At 43.1% G+C, this 20,554-nt stretch overlaps 1 protein-coding gene across 3 annotated transcripts in view; it reads right to left on the bottom strand.

The window, feature by feature from the left end:
• The window catches only part of Sec23ip (SEC23 interacting protein), a 45,976-nt gene that overhangs the window by 22,229 nt on the left and 3,193 nt on the right, over positions 1-20,554 (bottom strand). For all 3 annotated transcript variants that reach the window (XM_075972459.1, XM_075972460.1, XM_075972461.1), the window contains exons 2-9: positions 13,764-14,296; positions 11,243-11,453; positions 9,651-9,844; positions 6,976-7,065; positions 3,667-3,787; positions 2,550-2,639; positions 1,695-1,836; positions 477-685 (exon numbers count right to left, since the gene is read on the bottom strand). In XM_075972459.1, the coding sequence (XP_075828574.1) occupies positions 477-685; positions 1,695-1,836; positions 2,550-2,639; positions 3,667-3,787; positions 6,976-7,065; positions 9,651-9,844; positions 11,243-11,453; positions 13,764-14,296 (1,590 nt within the window). The remainder of the gene's footprint in view (positions 1-476; positions 686-1,694; positions 1,837-2,549; positions 2,640-3,666; positions 3,788-6,975; positions 7,066-9,650; positions 9,845-11,242; positions 11,454-13,763; positions 14,297-20,554) is intronic.

The following is a 20,554-nucleotide window of genomic DNA, read 5'->3' as shown; positions in this document are numbered from 1 at the left end:
ACATGGGCAACTTTACCTACACGTTTTTCCTAAAGTTCTAGTAAGATTCCTGCTGCATCTAAGAACAAAACAACACAGTCTAACAGCTAGAGAGATGGCTCCGTGGTTGAGTGCATCCTGTTCTTCCAGAGGATCTAAACTTGGTTCCGAGCACCCACATCCAGCAGGTTATACAAGCATCTTTACCTCCAGCTCCAGGGATGAGACACCCTCTTTGAGGGCCAAGGTCACCCACATAAACATGGCATACATTCAACAGACTCACACACACACAGATAAATAAAAGAGAACCTGGAAACAACAACAACGAAAATGCACAGCCTTCCTCCACTGCTGGACATGAAGAACAAAGGCAATCTAAACAAGGAGCATCCGGTTTTATTCACAAACTCAAGCTCCCTATTTTTGCAGGCAGAGAACACAAAGCAATGACCAGCAAACCAATAGGCACATCTGAAATTATGTGGCAGCTTTACCTAAACTGTGACCAGCAACAGACACCTTTCCTTTGAAGTTTGGGTTCCGACTCAAAAAGAGAGAGTGTAACCGGTTTATCTCCACTCCCACTTTCTGCACAATGGACTGACAGTAGGTAGGGCTGTTGTAAAATAAAACATCTAGCAGGGTGTCATTAGTGAAGTGCCGAAACCGACCAATACTTGGCAAAGTGATTTTCTTGATATTCCTGTCGTAAAAGAAAAAACAAAGTTACTGTCAGTATTTACCTTCGACCTCTGGATTTTTAACAGTTTAGCTTTTTATTTCTAATAGAGAAAAGCCAGTATAAAGGAGAGATTACACATTAACTAGTACAATGAACTTGTAACTGTCACAGGCCAACTTTGACATAGAAAAGCCCTACTGCCCACTTTCTGTTGACTAACTAAAATCTGGATGCCAGAGACAAGAGGCTGTCACTGTGAGAATATGGAAGGAGTTACCTGAAACAAAAACTCTCAGCATTCACTGAGAAAGCAAGCACCTCACAGCACAGTCCAATGTGGCCAGAACACTGTCCACGGGGTTAGCTTTGTAAAAGCATGAGCCCCAACACATCACAGCGGCCACTAACTGGAACCATTTTACTAGCCACATGCGGCAGCATAAACATTACCTGTACCTGCGGCTCTGCAATGGGCATTGGAAACTGAGTGGGGAGGTTCTGTCACAGAGCCGGGTGGGTGCTGCTCACCATAGGGCACCAGGGATGTTAAATGGTTCCCCACCAAGAGACTAACAATCTAAATCCCAAATGGTGGCTTTTTTGCCCCATGGGGGACATCACCTGGTAAAGGAGACCCATGTGGCTGTTAACTAGACAAGGATGCTGCTGAGCATTCATGACGGGCCCCCCCTGACCACAGCAGGTCAGAGGGTGTTTCAAAGCCAGCCGCAGAGCCGGGTGTGTTCACCATGCCTGGCACTCCGAGTCCATTTTCCAGCACCAAAAATAAACTCTAACTGTCTGAACTTTCCTAGATCCCCTTAGATGTCTACAATGAGAACAAACCCACGAGAGACACAGGGAACAGGCAGATATTTATAGCACACCCAGCACTTCATCACATCGGAGCAAGACGTCATTCACATAAAGGCCTTATTTGCTCAAGGTAGAATAAGCCAGTTTGCATTACAATTTAAATTTGCCTCTAATTTTAGCTACTCTGAAAAATACAGCATCAAACCCTGCAAACCTGTCAACGCCCGTGGCATGCCCACCCAGGGCGCTATGCCAGTGAACTGGAAGGAACTCCACTCTGCTGATTTTCCCTTCCTCAAGAGATTTCTTGAAGTGTGTCTGCAGCAACTTGAGAGAAACCACCCTAAAGTCATCCACTAAAAAAAAAAAAGAAAAAGAAAAATATTATTTTAGCTTGGTAGCTAATAAACTGAAATGTGCTGCCATTTTAATAACATAAAGATATATACTTTTTAAAATGATGACAAAATAGTAAGTGAACAAACGCCCAACTGCTGGAAAGTTCTTTTAATTTTCGGTATTTTTGAGGCCTAAAGGCCAGAAGATTGGAATCCTATCCCTCCTCAGCATCAGGTTCCAGAACCAACTGTGGCAGTAGAGCGCCTACCTCAGCCAAGGCCTTCCCTCACCTATGCTGGAGGTAACAGTGGCACCCCACACCCAGAGGTGCAGGTGTGAGGCACACACATGCAACACCAAGTAGCCAGTAAACGCAGACTATTACTGCAGGCCTGTCTTCACATTCCCCGCCCAACTGAGAAGGCTGCTCGTTTGCATGTCCTAAACAGTTTCTCAGGACTCCCTAGGTGTCAGCTCGCGGCACAGGAGCTCCATGCTGCAGCCAGTGCTCAGGCAGGAAGGCTGTCTACCAAAACGGTGAGATAATTCTCACGGTCCTTTCTGATTCTTCAGAATCTAGGATTGTATGCCATAAGAGCAGATCAAACACAAACTCATACTTCCTACTGACCACGAGTACACAGCTAGAAGCATCATAAAAATGTATGCTAAAGAGCCCTTCTATCAGCACTCAGCTTCTCCTAGGAAATGAAATGTGGCTTGCACTTACCACACTCAATAATGCTTCTAAAGCGCAAGTCACACACGGGTCCAATGCCATGCACCATGAACACCAAATGGTCAACTTGAGGCATTTCCCCTAGTAAAAATAAACAAATAATAAAAATCATCTCATACAGACACATACACACAAAACTGAGAATTTGGTGTTGTTAGTTAAACTGCTAAATTCTTGATACAACTTTATCATAAGCTAGCCAAAGATTTTGGGGACAGAGCAGGTAGATCTCTGTTGAGTTTGAGGGCAGTATGGTCTACAGAGAGAGTTTCAGAACAGCCAGGACGACACAAAGAAATCCTGTCTCGAAAAACAAAAACAAAACAAACAAACAAAAACAAAAAAACCTAGGCAAAGAAATCCATTACCCTTCCACGAAAATATTCGTTATTGGCCTGTGTCAAATTAGAACAACATGTCTGTCTACCTGGGGAAATATGGCAAACTAAATAGAGAGGTCAAGGAAACAGCTGTTCTTCACAAGCCTATGGACCCACCATAATGTGCCATCTTTTCAGAATCCCACAGGAATGGGATGAAGGTGTGGCTTAGGAACATAAAGTGTGCACATGACCATGGCCCTGAGCTTAGTCAAACAAAACCAAAAAATCTTTGCTGGTCTGGCAGCGCACACCTTTAATCCCAGCACTCGGGAGGCAGAGGCAGGTAGAGCTCTGAATTCCAGGACTACACAGTAAGACCTTGTCTCAAAACAAAAAGATAGAAATGTAGGGCTGATGGCTTGGTGGTTCAAAGTGCTTGCCGTTCCTGCAGAGGACCCAAGTTCGGTTCCCAACACCCACATGGTGGCTCACAACCAATCCTAACTCCCCAGAGGAGCCAGTCCTTCTTCTGACCTCTGTTGGCACCAGGCACACACATGGTACATGAACATATATGCAGGCAAAACACTTATACTTGTAAAAATAAATAAATCTAAAATTAAACAAGGAACAATAAGAAAAAAGACAGACGTATGACCAACATATATGGCTGGATTCTGAGCACTCTGGCAGTAATTCTAGCAATGGCCTCTTTCCTTCATAGTGAATGGTGACATTAGCAGAGCACCCCAAACAGATCTTTCTCCTAAGCGAACTAGACATACCATCAGGGATTTCATCCAGACTGTCATCAATCCCACGCTTTACAACTCTGGGCCTCGTCTGTCCATCCTGTGTTGTCCCCCACTCATCTGGCACTGAAGAAGGCTGGAACTGGACAATAACCTTCAAGACACAAGATTATGACAAGGCTCATTAGCAAAATTATTTCCCACAATAAGTTAAGTAATACGGGGGCGGGGGGGTGTTGTTTCGTTGGTTCTCAAGATGGGAGTCTACACATCCCCTGACTGGCCTGGAACTTGTTACCTAGACAAAGTTCGACCAGAACTTGCAGCCATCCTCCTGCCTCTGCCTCCATGTGCTAGGGCTGTAGGCATGTACCACTAAGCCTGCTTCAAACTAATATGTTTAATAATCCTGTGCTTCACAGTACAGCTGGTTATAAATGAAGTAGAACTGTTCCCCAAGCAAATTCTGTAAAGGTCCAGCCACCATTAACTATCAAAACTAAACATATAATTACTTTCAATACTTACGCTGGAATACATATTGATTTTTTTTCCCTGAGTTTCTCAGCACCACAAGAATGGGAAGGGGTTAAAAATGTGTGAATGCGTATGTACGCACACGCACATAGATGTAAGATTTAACAGAAGGGACAGCACCGCTGGATGGGGTAGGGATCTGGGTAAGGGGGTGGGGGTGGAACAAGAGGAATCAGGTATAGAGAGGAAGGAGGAGAGAGCACTGGGAGGGACAACTGGAATCTGAGGGCATCTCTGGGGTAAGCTAGAAACCTAGTGCAATTGATACTCGCAAGAATCTATGGAGGTGATCCTAGCTAAGACTCATACCAATAGGGGATATGGAGCCTGAACCGGCCATCTCCTATAGCCAGGCAAGACTTCCAGTCACAAAATCTTCGATCTACAATTTGTCCTGCCTACAAGATATGCAGGGGGTAAAGGTGGCACAGAAATTAAAAGAGTGATCAACCAATGACTGGCCCAGCTTGAGACCCATACCATGAGAAGGAGCTAACCCCTGAGAGCCAGGACCCAGAGGCGGAACAGGGAACAATCCAGAGACATAGAATAGAAACAAACATGACTGGCAAAAAAAATAAAAAGTCAATGATTTTTTCCTAGTGAAAGGAAATGATTCCTAATGATATTCTACTATATTCCTGATGATATTCTACTATATTCCTGATGATATTCTACTATATTCCTAATGATATTCTACTATATTCCTGATGATATTCTACTATATCCCTGATGATATTCTACTATATCCCTGATGATATTCTACTATATCCCTGATGATATTCTACTATATCCCTGATGATATTCTACTATATCCCTGATGATATTCTACTATATCCCTGATGATATTCTACTATATCCCTGATGATATTCTACTATATCCCTGATGATATTCTACTATATCCCTGATGATATTCTACTATATCCCTGATGATATTCTACTATATCCCTGATGATATTCTACTATATCCCTGATGATATTCTACTATATTCCTGATGATATTCTACTATATTCCTAATGATATTCTACTATATTTCTGATGATATTCTACTATATCCCTAATGATATTCTACTATATTCCTAATGATACTCTACTGTATTCAGAGAATGATGCCTGGCCCAACTGTTATCAAAGAGGCTTCATAGAGCACCTGCTGGAAACAGATGCAGAGACCCCAGCCAAAGCTTAGGTATAGCTTGATGAATCCTGTGGTAGAGGGGGAAGAATGACTATGGGAGCCAATGGAGCCTAGGACACAAGAAACCCACAGCATCAACTTACCTGGGCCCACAGGAACTCAGACTGAACCGACAACCAGGGAGCCCATATGGGACGAACCTAGGCCCGCTGGATATATGCTATAGTTGTATAGCTTGATCTTCTTGTGGGACTCCTAACAGAGGGAGCAGAGACTGTCTCTGACTCTGTTGCCTGCTTTTGAGACCCTTTCCCCTTACTGGACTACCTCGCCCAGCCTTAAGAGAAGAGGAGGTGCCTTACTGCAGCTTGACATGCAATAGCTGGATGATATCCATGGGAGGCCTCCCCTTTTCTGAAGAGTAACAGAAGAGGAACTGATTGGGGGAGGGAGGAGGCTGCGAAGAGGAGGAAGGGAAAACTGTAGTTGGGACATAAAAACAAATAAAAAAAATGAATGAATGAATGAGTGAGTGAGTGAATGAATGAATAGGAAAAAATCCACATATAACTTTGACTCTCAGAAAACTACTTAAAAACAGAAAGAAGAAAGATTTAAATCTTGAGGTAATGGTGGCGTATGTCTTTAATCCTAGCACTCAAGAGGCAGAGGCAGGTAGATCTCTGTAAATTTGAGGCCAGCCTGATTCACAAAGAGAGTTCCAGAACAGCTAGGACTATTACACAGAGAAACCCTGTCTCTCAACATTTCTACACACCCATTGGTTTGCAAACTGTTGCCCCCAGCTGCTCTCACAATACAAGAGCAGAACTGGTAGCTCAATGGAGAGCAGACAGATCGCAAAGCCTTGACTGTTTTCTCTGGCCCTCTGTAAAGAGCTGACTTCACCAAAGCCGGGCCGTGGTGGCGCACGCCTTTAATCCCAGCACTCGGGAGGCAGAGGCAGGCGGATCTCTGTGAGTTCGAGACCAGCCTGGTCTACAAAGCTAGTTCCAGGACAGGCTCCAAAGCCACAGAGAAACCCTGTCTCGAAAAACAAAACAAAACAAAACAAAAAAAGATTCACCAAGCTTCTTCTAAGATGACACTCAGTATCAGTAACCTGTCACCAAACAGAAACTTGATGAGAAAAAGTTGAATTTCCATGATTAATAATTAAATTATTTCAAAACACACTTGCCAGGCATGGTGGTTTGGGCCTTTAAGGCAAAGGATCTCTGAGTTCAAAACCAGCCTGCCTGGGGGCTGGAGAGATGGCTCAGTGGTTAAGAGCATTGCCTGCTCTTCCAGAGGTCCTGAGTTCAATTCCCGGCAACCACATGGTGGCTCACAACCATCTGTAATGAGGTCTGGTGCCCTCTTCTGGCCTGCAGACGTACACACAGACAGAATATTGTATGCATAATAAATAAATAAATATTAAAAAAAAAACCCAGCCTGCCTATTCTGCATAACGAGTTCCAGGACAGCAGGGTTACATAGAGACCCTGTCTCAAAAAAATAAATAAAATAAATAAAAAATGTTTATTACAAAGGAATCCCTGCAAAGGAATTCCTGCAAAAACACAAAAAATGAAATGTTATCATACATACAGCAGCATAACCTTTAAAGGGCGCACCCCCCCATCTCAGGAAGCTCCTCACCTTTGGGTTGTGCATAACGATGGTCTCTCCGCTTGGAAACTCTAATCTGCGGTGCCACTGATTCGTGGTTACAGCTTTTTTGTACTCGGCCTGCAGCGACAAAACAACACATAATGCAGTCAGTCAATCTGACCACACCAGACATGGGGGGGGGGGGTAGGATTATGCTAGCAACGCAGCACAAACACTAGGTCTGGCCTATCGGCTACCATTCTTTCTATCCTCTTACATAAAGTACTCCAGGGTTTGCTCTCACACGTTCGCCATTACTGGGGGAAGATAATGGAGGTTTAGAGAGTGTATCAGTACTCAGGGCTCAACAAGTCAAGTGGCATAAAACGAACTTACTGTCTCACAGTTCTTGAAGCTACCACTCCAAAATCAACATAACAGCAGGACACCAATCACCATAAAGCCTGCACAGAACACCCTCCTAACCACCCTTTACCGCTACAATCAAGGCCATTCCTTGACATAAGCCTCTCTATCTCCAAATTCTGCCTCTATCAAACCCCAGCATTCTGTCCAACTGAACATGTCTATCTGCTTTATTATACACAAAGACACTCACTATACAAAGCTAAGGCCACCCCACTAAAGTAACTTCATCTTAACTGATTTCATCTGCAACAACCTAGCTCCTCACAAAGATGCATTCATGGGTACTGGGGGTTGGGACTTCAACAGTATTTTGGAGTAGAGGGGAAGGAAACACATTAAATCTCTCAAGGACTCTGAGAGGACAACTTTGGTGCTTTGACATATACACATGGTATTCAGCTCTACTTTGTTTAATGTGTGTGAGAGTTTTGCCTATGTGTCTGTATGTATACCATGTGCACACGTGGCATCCTCAGAAGTCTGAAGAGAGTGTCAGATGCCCTGGAACTGGAGTTCCCAATAGTTATCAGCTGCCATGAAGGTGCTGGAAATTAACCCTGAGTCCTCTGTAGGATCAGACAGTGCTCTTATCCACTCAGGCAACTTTACAGCCCTCTCCCATTTTTTTTTTTTTGGAGACAGGGTCTCAAGCTTGCCATATAGACCAAGCTGCCCTCTCACTCAGAAACCTACCTGCCTCTGCCTCTTGATAGAATTAAAGACACAAGCTACCATACCCAGTCAATTTTTAAGCTCTTTTTATACCTTCCCTCCAAGAAGATCACTTGTGGGTACTAATCTTGAATTTCTGAGCCTAGCAGCTCATATCACACAGTGTCCAGCTTCTGCATATCTTCTCTGCTCAGAATGCTGGAGATCAGACCCAAGGCCTTGTGAATCCTAGGCAGACCTCCTACACTCAGTTGCAAGCCCTAGCCCTCAGGAGTATCTTTTATGGACCTTCCTATAGACTCTAGGGTTTCCCTGGCATTATAAACAGTGTCCCCTATCATGGTCCAGACAGCTAGTTCTGCCACACACGAGCACCACTGATTCACACCGATAATCTTTCACAGCCGCTCTCTACTCCTGCCTGTAGTGGGCTAACTGTATTTCTAAAGGTGTGCCTGGCTTTCTACAGAGACAGTCATGTCTGTTCTTTGTCCTGGTACTCAGACAGGACAGAGAATCGCATGCAGCATCTGTCTCTCGCTTCCCTCCTCCTTTGCCTCCACTAATGCTGTCGGTGTCTTGGGAAGCTGGGCAGGACTTGGATGACAACCCCAGCCTAGAGCCTACGTCACCCACCAACAATATCACCACTAAAGAGAAAGTGCTTCTTCTGCTTTCAGATTCTCATATTTGAACACTGTAATTTTAGCTTCAAACCAATAAGCCTAAACATCTGACTTTGGGATATTACAACTACAGTAGGACCCTATCTAAAAGTACCAACAATTATAGTATATCTTCAGTTATTTGCTTGGTTAGATTCAAAATTAAGCACTAGGAATCATCACCCTGTTACACATTTCCCTTTATTGAACTAACTAAAATTATACTTCAAGGGACATCCAGAAGGCTCAGTGGGTAAAGGCATTTTCTGCCAAACTTAAAGACCTGAGTTTTATTCCCAGGACCTACATGAAGGAAGAAAAAGAACTAACTCTGGCATGTTCTCTGACCTCCAGCCATGCACCACAGTGAGCACACACACACATAAATAAGTGCCATAACACTGTTTCAAAAATTATGCTTTAAGAGATTGTTTTTGGCCCAGCAGCGATGGCGCACACCTTTAATTCCAGCACTCAGGAGGCAGAGGGAGGCGGGTCTGTGAGTTAGAGGCCAGTCTTGTCTATAGAGCAAGTTTCAAAACAGGCTCCAAACCTATACAGAGAAATCCTGTTTGGAAAACCAAAAGGAGATTGTTTTTGTAGACTGTTTCTCTATCTAGCCCAGGAGTCCTCAAACTCATGATAGCCTGCCTTGAACTCATGAACACGAAGATTAAATCAATTGGTACCATGCCTGGTTTCTACCCAAATTTGCATGAAGGCTAAGTATGAGCAGCTCAGCAGACATAGGATGCCCTCACAACCCCCACCCCCAGTCTTGACACTGGGTTGTTACATGCAGCACTTCCTGAATGACGACACCACCTAAAGACCCTCTGTGACCAGGATCAAGACAGGCCAGCTTGTAAACAAAGCCACCTGCACTGTGTGCTGTCACAGCAGCCTCTGGCACACGGCCTGCTTTGTAAAAGAGCATACAGAGGAAAACACTCATACCTCGAGCTTCTCACTGAACTCCTCTGTGTAGGGGATAAATCTGCTATCTGTGTCCCCCTTGTAAAACCAAGTACAGCGTCTCACTTCAGCTGGCTCCTCTTCCCAATACACAGACTTCCTCATGCGGTCATAGAGGTAGACATCATAGCGCCCTCCATCCGTGCCAAGAACCACACTTTCAGGATCTGGCTGCACTAGGAACCAACAGAAGACATTTTCCCCTAATGTTACCAGGCACATTGGAAAATATAAACCACATTAACAATAATATTCATGATGCTGCTAGTCAATACTCCAAGACAATTAAGCTTATTTTACTAAAAACAAGATAATCCATATTACTCAAAATTATGACATTCATTTATTTGTTTGTTTGTTTTTGAGGTAGAGTCTCACTCTGTAGCCCAGGCTGTCCTCAACCTCCTAGCAGTTCTCCTGCTCCAGCCTCCTGTGTACGGAGATCACAGGAGTGAGCCGCCATACAGCACGGTTCTTCAGCCTCCCAGTATGGAGATTACAGGAGTGAGCCACCATACAGCAGAAAGAAAGAGTGAGGGCAAGCTTTAAAAACACAATCATGAAATAACTGAAATAATTCATGATTTGTTTAATCAAACCATATGTACTGCCTGCCAAACACCTGTAATCTTAGTACTTAAGTATGGAATCAGGAAGATTATGAGTTCCTGGCTAATTCTTGCAACACGGTGAGTTAGAGGCCAGCCAGAACTCAATAAGATCCCATTTCAAAAGTAAAACAAAGCAGTAACAACAACGTACCACAGTGTTCCATGAAATATAGTGCTAGAGAATACTGACTGGGTTGGGCAGTGGTGGTGTAAGCCTTTAATCCCAGCATTGGAGAGGCAGAGGCAGGTGGATCTCAATGAGTCCAAGGCCAGCCTGGTCTACAAACTGAGTTACAGGACAGCCAAGACTGTTAGACAGAGAAAGCCTGTCTCAAAATAACAGGGGGAAAAAAAGAGAATACTGATATTTAATTCTCATAATCAAATAATATCAAGATAAAGAATTGTATCTGTATGCAAGACTTCTTAGAGTCTTAAGACACACCTATGTAGCACTCTCTCAAGAGGCAGACGTGAGAATAATTATTTCCAAAACTCATCTGACCTCAGAATAATTTTTTCAGAGCTTTTCCAAAGTCTACAGGAAATATTTGATGTCCTATGACTATAAATAAGGAAGTAAGAAAAATAAAACTTGGATTATGTACAAACTATACTTCCCCGATTTAAAACAACTTTTTGATTGTTTTGTTTCAGTAAGACAGGGTCACTTCACTATGTAGACCAGGCTGGCCTCAAACTAACAGAGAGTTGCCCTAAGTGCTGTGAAGAAAGATGTATGCCACCATGCCCAGCTTAACAAAAGAAATTGCTAAACTATTTCCTTGAGTTCTTTGCTCAGTAACTCAGGATACATATGAATTAGAAGTACCATCTTAAAGTGGGGTCTGGAGATCTACACAGTTCAAGGAATCCGACAGCTTCAAAAAGTAGGCCATGGGTAAGTACACTTCATCTTTTCTCTTCCTCCAATGAGATGGAATAATGCAAGTGGGTACTTACCCGAGTTATAGATCTCTTCAAGATTCAAAGAGTCAAGCTCACTGAAAGGCATCCACAGCTGTTTATATTCCACCTCCTTGCAGTAAAACCAGTGAGGCTGAACAGGTTCATACTGGTTCTGAAGCACAAAAGGAGATGGCCCCTGTCCAGGGGGTCCTGCATGTCTGGCAGGTACCTGCTGCTGTGCTGGTGACTGCACTGATGGAGGGAGCTGAGAGAACAAGGGAACCGTCACATGTGCCCAAAAGGAATTCTCTAGCTGCTTCAGAATCCAAAAGATATCAATAATAATTATCTCACATGTATTTCTATAGGTAACTATTTAGTGTCCTGAGTAGTGTAATAAAACCTCAAATCAGTTACAAAGTAAACTACACTTCTGCACACTAATGGCAAACTGACACCCACGAAGACATTTCCCATATTTTTTAAATTTTTCATTGTTGTTTTGTTTATCAAGACAAGGTTTTTCTCTATGTAGCCTTGGCTGTCCTGGAACTCACTCTGTAGACCAGGTTGGCCTCAAACTCCCAGAGATCCGCCTGCCTCTGCCTCCTTAGTGCTAGGATTAAAAGCGTGCGCCACCATTGACTGAAAATTTCTAAATTGTAATAAATTTAGTTTTAAATATTTTCATACAATATATTATCATATTATTTCCCTCTCCTGCCCCTCACAGTCCCCATCGCCCCACTTAATGTTCTTTCTCTTTAAAAAAAAAAATCCCAAAATAAAAAAAAAAATCATGAAGTTCATTTTGTGTGGTCCACCCTGGAGTGGCTGATACCCAGTGTCACTCCAGGAAGAAACTGCTTTCCCTCTCCCAGCAGCTACCAAGCACAAACAGCTTCGTGGTTGGGGTGGAACTTTGTGCTCACTTCTCCTTCTCAGTGCTGGGGTTTTATCTGGTCTGAACTTGTGAAGCATGCACAAGATCGACGTGGTTCTCAAAGGTTTTTATAGGTTCATTAATATACACTGTTCTGTCTGCATCCATGTCTACATGCCAGAAGAGGGCATCAGTTCTCATGATAGATGGTTGGGAGCAGCCATGCAGCTGGTGGGAATTGAACTCAAGGCCTCTAGAAGAACAGCCAGAGCTCTTAACCTTTGAGCCATCTCTCCAGTCCTAATTTTTAAAATCATTACAACACCCATACTTTTTGACCCATCATTCCACTTCTAAGTATGTAAACATGTAAATGTTAATCCAACACACAAGGATACGCATAAGTTTGGTTGGCTACAGCCAAACTCTATAAACATTAAAATTAGTGGCAGAATCACCTGTAGTCCCTGTCCTGAGCACTCTCACTACCTAGTATAAGATGAGAAGCAGCAGGCAATCTATTAAGACTGCACTGCCTCACTCCTCACGTCCTTAGATAACATTTGATATTATACACTAAAATCTGAGAATATCAGCATGTGCCCAGGCAACTAAAATCAACCATTACTGCATTAAATAGGTGATATTAACTTGAATATGAACCATGTGATAGCTACCTTAAAGTAAATTTATATATTTGTGCTGCGCGCAAAGTGTAGAAGTAAGGGGACAATTTGTAGGAGTCAGTGTCCTTCCACCACATGGGCCCTGGGCATCTAAACCAAGTCCTCAGGCTTTGTGGCAAGTGCCTATACTCTGAGCCATCTTGCCAGCCTCCAATTAGCTATTGCTAAAGGGTTTACCTCAAAGCATGCAGTTCGCAAACAAGAGTCTCTGTGACACAGACCCAGAACACCAATTACTTGGGACTGAGGCAGGGAGATCAAGAATTTGAGGCCAAACAGAGCAATTTAGGAAGATCCTGTCTCAAAATTACAAGGTGCACTGGGTGTATAGCTCAGTGGGAACGCTTACCTACCACACTCATCACCCTGGTTTTCATCACCAGTAACACACCAGTAACACCCTCTGTAAAAAGCCAGCCTGGCCTACAGAGCAAGTTTCAGGACAGCCAGGGCTAGCTACACAGTGAAACCCTGCCTCAAAAAATAAACAAAAAATTCTGTCCTGGTGTGGAGAAATGGCCCAGTGATTAAAAGTACTTATTGTGGTTGCAAAAAAAAAAAAAAAAAAAAAAACTGGTTCGTTTCCCAGGGCCCAGTCTTCTAGGGAATCAGAACTCAGACAACCTTTTCTGGCCTCCCGGGGTACCAGCACAAATGTGATGCACAGACACACATTCAGGTAAAACACCTATACATAGAAAATAAGTTAAAAATATATTTTATACTTAGTATATGTTAGAATGTATAAAATTGAGCTGGAGAGATGACTCAGCAGGTAAGGGCATTGACTGTTCTTTCAGAGGACAAATCCCAGCACTCATATGGTGGCTAACACCTGTAACTCCAGTTCCTTGTGGCCTCCACGGGCATTGCATGCACATGGTACAAGAACACACATGCAGACAAAACAATACACATAACAAAAATAAACTCAAAAATTTTCTCTTATCATATAAAGTTTTTTCAAACTTCTCTAAGAGAGAAAACTAGTATGGCGTCCACATACCGGTGGCATCGGTCCTGGAGGCATTTGGTACGTCTGCACAGGGGGTCCGGAAGGCGGAGGGTAGGAGGGATGGCCTGGTGTCTGGCACTGCTGCAGCTGTGGGGGTGTAATGTAGGGATTCGCCCTGCTGCTGATAGGAGTGTGACGATATGGGTTATGTCCTTGTTGAGGAATCCCTTGGGGAGGGCTCCCAAAGTTTGGAGGGAGACTGCTCGGCTGAGAAGGCAAATAGGTATTTACTCCCATCTGTGAGGGAGGTGCAGCACCATGATGAGCCTTGGAAACCGGTGGCGGCAGAAATGCATTCGACACGTCTTGGGATCCGGTTGTGAAAGGGAGTGTGGCTGGGGGCTTGGAAAATGCCGACTGTCCAGCAGACACGGCGGTAGTTGTTGAGGGTGACTGTCCAATGTTCCCAAAAGGGTCACTACTGCTTGGTACCTGAGAGAAGTAACTGAAGGTCTGCGGGGTGGAGGTGAGAGCAGAAGTCTGGCCAAGGAAACTATCTTCCTCACCGACATCTGTGGAGTCCTCTGCAATACAACAGGAGAGCAATGGAGAACAATGGCTTAAGAGCAGCACCACCCTCTGTGGGAGGCTCAGTGACAAAGGCGGAGCAACTAAGCCTCTTGCTTTGGTGAGCTAACTTGTATTTTCTGCATTAGAGTGAAAACAGAAAACCTTTCCCTCAAAATCTTTTCTCTTAACCAGAGACCGCAAACCAGACCAAAGACTCCTTGCAAGTAAAGACATGTGAACAAAGGACATACTGTGTGCCTCACTGTGTGCTATAATTCCCACAACATTTTCCCTTGTTTTTCTTTTTTAAATTATTTATTTACTTATTATGTATACAATATTCTGTCTGTGTGTATGTCTGCAGGCCATCATGTGGTTGCCGGGAATTGAACTCAGGACCCCAGGAAGAACAGGCAGTGCTCTTAACCACGAGCCATCTCTCCAGCCCCCTTGCTTATCTTCTATTAAATTTCCTTTCATTTCACTGTGGAGGGGAGGGTGCAGGGGCAGAGGGCAGATACGAAGGAACAGGGCGGTAAATGGGATCAGGATGCACGGTGTGAAAGACAGAGAATAAAAAAGTTTTTAAAAAGTTCTCTTGTGGGCTGGAGAGATGGCTCAGAGGTTAAGAGTACAGGCTGATCTTCCAGAGACCCTGAGTTCAATTCCCAACAACCACATGGTGGCTCATAACCATCTATAAAGAGATCTGGTGTCCTCTTCTGACCTGCAGGCATACATGCAGGCACAATATTATATACATAATAACTAAATACATCTTTAAAACAAAAAAAAACCTTTTTAAAAATTTGAGAAGAAAAAACTTTATTTGAAAAAGAAAAAACTATAAAGAACATAAAAGTTATAAATTCCTCCATCAGACAGTCACTGTTAACATTAACTTTTGGAAAGCCAAGAATAATGGTCCATGCATGACCTTAATCCCAGCACTCAAGAGGCAGAGATAGTTCTAAGTTCCAGAACAGCCATGGCTACACAGAGAAACTTTATTTTATAGAGAGAGAGAGGGACGGCAAACTCAGGAGGTAGGTGGGTCTGTTAGTTCAAGGTCAGCCTAGTCTACAAATAGAGTTCCAGAACAACCAGGGCTGTTACATAGAGAAACCCTGTTCAAAAAACCAAAACAAAACAGAAAAATGTTCATGTTTACATAAGGATTTTTTAAAAAGAAGCAATTTTTAACCTATTTTTATACGTTAAACCTTTTCCTGATATAATTCAAATGTTACCATATACCTAAACATACCTAATTTTATTTCAACAGTCATAAGAAGAAACTGAAGCACAGGTATTAGTTATATTGACAAGTAGAGGGTATGTCAGGGGTTTCAATTACAAAGTAACTATTGTTCAGGCTGGAGAGGTGGCTGGCTCCTCAGCCAGAGGACCTGGATTCAATTCCCAGCACCCACATGGTGGCTCACAACTGTCTGTAACTCCAAGACCTGACACCCTAATACATACATGCAGGCAAAAACACCAATGCACATTAAATAAATAAAAAGAAAAGAACAAACCCCTATCTGTGAAAAAGTGCCCCACAGCCTAGTTGCTGAAGTGGAGATATATATATATATATATACACATACACACACACATATATATACACACACACACACACACAAAATAACTATTGTTCAAATGAGTATGTGTGGAATATTTCTTTACACTATGTGAATGTCACTGTGATTGGCTTAATAAAAAAGCTAAACAGGCTGGACAGTGGTGGCCCAGCCTTTAATCCCAGCACTTGGGAGGCAGAGGCAGGCGAATCTCTGTGAGTTCAAGGCCAGTTTGGTCCACAGAATGACAGGCTCCAAAGTTACACAGAGAAACCTTGTCTAGAAAAACAAAACAAGAAAAAAAAAAAAGGCTAAACAGCCAGTAGCTAGGCAGGATTTGGGGGGACAGAGAGAACACTGGGGAGAAGAGCAGAGTCTGAGGAGTCACGAGCCAGACTCTGAAGAAGCAACATGGAAGGTACATAGATGAGGTAAACAAGCATCAGGGCAGCACACAGATTAATAAAATGGCCTAAGTGGTAAGAGCTAGCTAAAAAACAACCCTAAGCTATTGGCTAAGCTTTCATAATTAATAAGGAGTCTCCATGTGGCTATTTGGGAACGAGTGGACCTACCAAAAAACTCTGCCTACATATGGTGACGACTACAGGGCACCTACATCCACATAAAACCTGAGAAAAAAGGCCAGGTGGTAGTGGCACAAGCCTTTAATCCCACCACTTAGGAGTTGGTAATTTATGAGATTAGTTGGTATGGATTTTGGTTTACTGATACTAATTTAAAGTTGATTTTGTTATACTGTATGTATATTTCTACTCTTTTTTGGGTGGTATTGTACTTATGCAGTTCAATTAAAAATGTAATGTATAATTAAGAAATACAAATTAGTAGGCATCTATAATAATCAAACCTGTATTAATAATAGTTATGTTTTCGAGGTTCAACAGATTTAGACAGATGGTCTTCAAATACTTCAAAGATCTACAGAAAATGGCATTTAAGGTATTTAATAATCTAAGGCTTTCCATGACAATGAGATACATATGCTCTTAACAACACCAATTTGCTTCAAAAGAGGATGATGAACATCAAAGAAACTCCCTATGGAGTTTGCTTGCTTTATGGCAAAAGCTATCCATTAGGATAAAACAACTGCCCTTGCCTCAGTTGCTGACAGCATACTGTCCAAACTGGACCAGTAGGATACAAAAGAAAGTGACCATCAAATTTTGCCAAGATAAGGTAGGACAGTCCATCAAAATTCACTAAATGTTTGTCAGATATTCTAGGCCAGATACTGTAGGCCAAAGCTGGACGCCCCAACATTACAGAGGAACTTTGGGTGACTGTACAGACAGCCAGATGTCCCTGTCATTAGGTAACATTATATACCCTTTTGGGACCTTTGATGGAGTTAAAGACTTAATGTTTTCCTTAGTTATAATAAAAAGTAAATTAGGTATAAAACTTTGAACTCACAAAGATAAATAATGGAGTATTTTCTCCACACATGCCAAATACAAACGGACTGGACATTGTAAATGTAATTCTTACCTGACAATTGTTCTTATTCTCTATAGTTTTACTATGTTAAAACCTTTCTTTCTTATTTAGACAAAAAGGGGAAATGTGGAGTATTCCTTTACACTGTGTGAATATGTCACTGCGATTGGCATAATAAAAAAGCTAAACAGTCAGCAGCTAGGCAGGATTTTCAGGGCAGAGAGACTGCTGGAGAGAAGAAAGACAGAGTCTGAAGAACAGCATGAGCCTGGGGCAGCACATAGAGTAATAGAAATGGGTTCATTTAAATTATAAGAGCTAGCTAGAAACAAAACTAAGCTATCAGCCAAGCTTTCATAATTAATAAGGAATCTCCATGCTGTTATTTGGGAGCTGGTGGTCCCAATGAAAAGCTCTGCCTACAGCATGTGCTCTTTGTGTTCCCAAGGCAAGGTAGATAACCCACTAACTGCAGTCCCTAAAATGTAAGTAGTCATCAAAACTAGGTGTTCAGACATTACAGAACACCAAGTCACAGGCTGGTAAGATGGCTCAGCAGGTAAAGTTGGCTGCCCCAGAACCAACTCCCACAAACTATTCTCTGATCCTCCACATAAAACATACACAATAAATAAATGAATGAAAAACAAAACAGCAAGTCACTAGAAAATCATTTTTCTAAGGGAAAGTCTCCTGACTTCTCTCAGAACAACTTCATCTTCATTGTATTTTCAATTTAAACAACACCTCTGCTATCAAGTAATTCATGATGGGTGTAGGAGCACACACCTTTAATCCCAGCACCCAGGAGGCAGATCTGGTTGAGTTTGAGGCCAGCCTGGTCTACACAGTGAGTTCCAACATAGCCAGGGCTACACAAAGAAACATTGTCTCAAAAAAAGGGGGGAAAAAAGTAATTCAGAAAAAAAATCTTTTTTTTTCTATTTTGCTGTCAAGTAATTCACAAAGAATCATCTTCCCACTAACTAACCTCAAGACCTTCACCCTACTCTTCCTTGATCTTCATCTACGAACAGTTTTCAGTTTTCTCCTTCCTTCCCTTGCTTTGGTCACCTTTCTCTGCAGCTGCTGGAGGGTTACAGTCCATCAGATGTGTAGTCACCCCAGTACACAGGCACCTTATGGTCCCTGCCCTTGGAAAACTGCCAAAGCTCTGGGCTCTCTGTGACCTCATGGTGATTCTGCCTTCAGCTTCCAGGCTGTTCCAATTATACTTCACACACCAATGTAGAGAAGAGACTCCACTCCACAGGTTTGATCATAATTTCCAAAACACAACTCTGTACAATCAGAGTACACCTATGATAGAAACACTGCTCAAAAGACAAGCCTACAGCCCTGGCTTCTCAGAGGCTGAGGCAAACGAAACACTTGAGTCTAAACATATTTGGCAACATGAAGTGTGACAGTCTGAATGTAATGGCCCCCATGACCTCACAGGAAGTGGCACTATTAGGAGGTACAGTTTTGTTGGAATGGGTGTGGCCTTGTTGAAGGAAGTGTGTCACTCACTGGAGTTGAGTTTTCCCATGCTCAGGATAACACCAGTATGTCAGCTGACTTCCTGTGGCCCGCAGATGCAGCACTCCAGCTCCAGTAACCTCTGCTGCAATGCCGCCATGCTCCCCACCATGATACTGAACTTCTCAAACTGTAAGCAAACCACCCAATTAAATGTTTTCTTTTTAAGAGTTACTGTAGAGGTGGGGAGCTGGAGAAATGGCTCAGTGGTTGAGAGCACTGGTTGTTCTCCCCGAGGACCCAGGTTCAATTCCCAGCACCCACATGGCAGCTCACAACTATTTGTAACTCCATTTCCAGGAGATCTGACACCTTTACACCAATGCACATAAAATAAAGTTAAATAAATTATTGAGTTGCCATAGTCATGGAGTGATGGTCTGTCCTGTCCCTTTAAGAGACAAGCCCGACCTACTCCTCCCTTCTGTGGCCACCAAGCAGGTCTTCCTTCCTCTTTCAGCCTGTTTGCGTGCTCTCTTTCTCTCTTTCCCTCTCTCTGCCTGTCTCTCTTCAGAAGAGATGAGTGTGGCCTCTCCTCTCCTTCTCTCCTCTCTCTCCCTCTGTTTCTCTCACTCTCTCTCTCTCCCTTCCCTTTTACTAAATAAACTATATCCAAACCTCTCTCTGTGTGGCATGCTTATCCTTCTCTTGTCTCTCACCTGCCATGGCTCCTCATGGGACCCGGCTGCCCCTCGGGGAACTACAGCGTTTTATCTAAACCACAACACAAGGTGTCTCTTCACAGCAACAGAACCAACCCCTAACATGAAGCCAATCTAAAAATAAAATAAAGAGGGGGAAGAAGAAAAAGGTTCGGCATACCTCTAACTTCCCCCTAGGAGCACTTTCTAATTCTACACAGACACAAATGATCTAGACTCATAGCTATGGTGAGGAGTCTGTACTTGTGACTCCGCCAGCACATCTCAAGTTCAGACTGTCCTCCTCTGGTCCACAATCCTCCCAGCCAAGTGTCAAACTTAGTGAGTCTTACGATGAATTTATTATCCTTAATATTCCCATCTCAAACAGAAGTTCACCAACAACTGCCCAGATTTCTATGGGAAACCTCACATCCATCAGACTTTCTGTGTGGTCCTTCAGAAGTTCGTTAAAGAGCCGTGAATGCAGCACCCACTCCACGCCTGCTGCAGAGCCTGGACCTTGACACCGACAGAGAACTGATAATTTGGTCTCCAATGAGTCATGAGGCCTCTGTAACTTTAGAATATAAACACCTCTACCACGAATGCACCTCAATGGCAGACTGCTTGCCTGGAGGGAGCGAGGTTCTGTGACTGCTCCCATCATTATGAAATAAAATAAGTCTATTTGTCCCTTATCCCTCAATGCGGCTCACTTGGGCTAGGGTGCCATGTAGGGTGCCTGACATACAGGGGATAAAAACTGACCACATTTATGATGGTCAACCCTATTCCAGTGCAATCTTAAAAAGCCCAAGCCTTTCTAAAACACACTTCTAATTTCATTGTCTTGTTAAAAATCCTTCAAAGGAGATCAGGTGTGTTGGTACCTGCCTTTAATCTCAGCATTCAGGAGGTAAGAAGCAGGAGGATCTCAGTGGCATTGAGGCCAACTTGGTCAAGAGAGCAACTTTTATGTTCTAGACCAGTGAGAGCCACATAGTGAGATCCTCAAGCAAACCCTTCAAAGGCTCACCAC

The sequence above is a fragment of the Microtus pennsylvanicus genome, chromosome 5, assembly GCF_037038515.1.
Source record: "Microtus pennsylvanicus isolate mMicPen1 chromosome 5, mMicPen1.hap1, whole genome shotgun sequence".
Taxonomy (NCBI): Eukaryota; Metazoa; Chordata; class Mammalia; order Rodentia; family Cricetidae; genus Microtus; species Microtus pennsylvanicus.
This window is presented reverse-complemented; position numbering and strand designations above follow the sequence as displayed.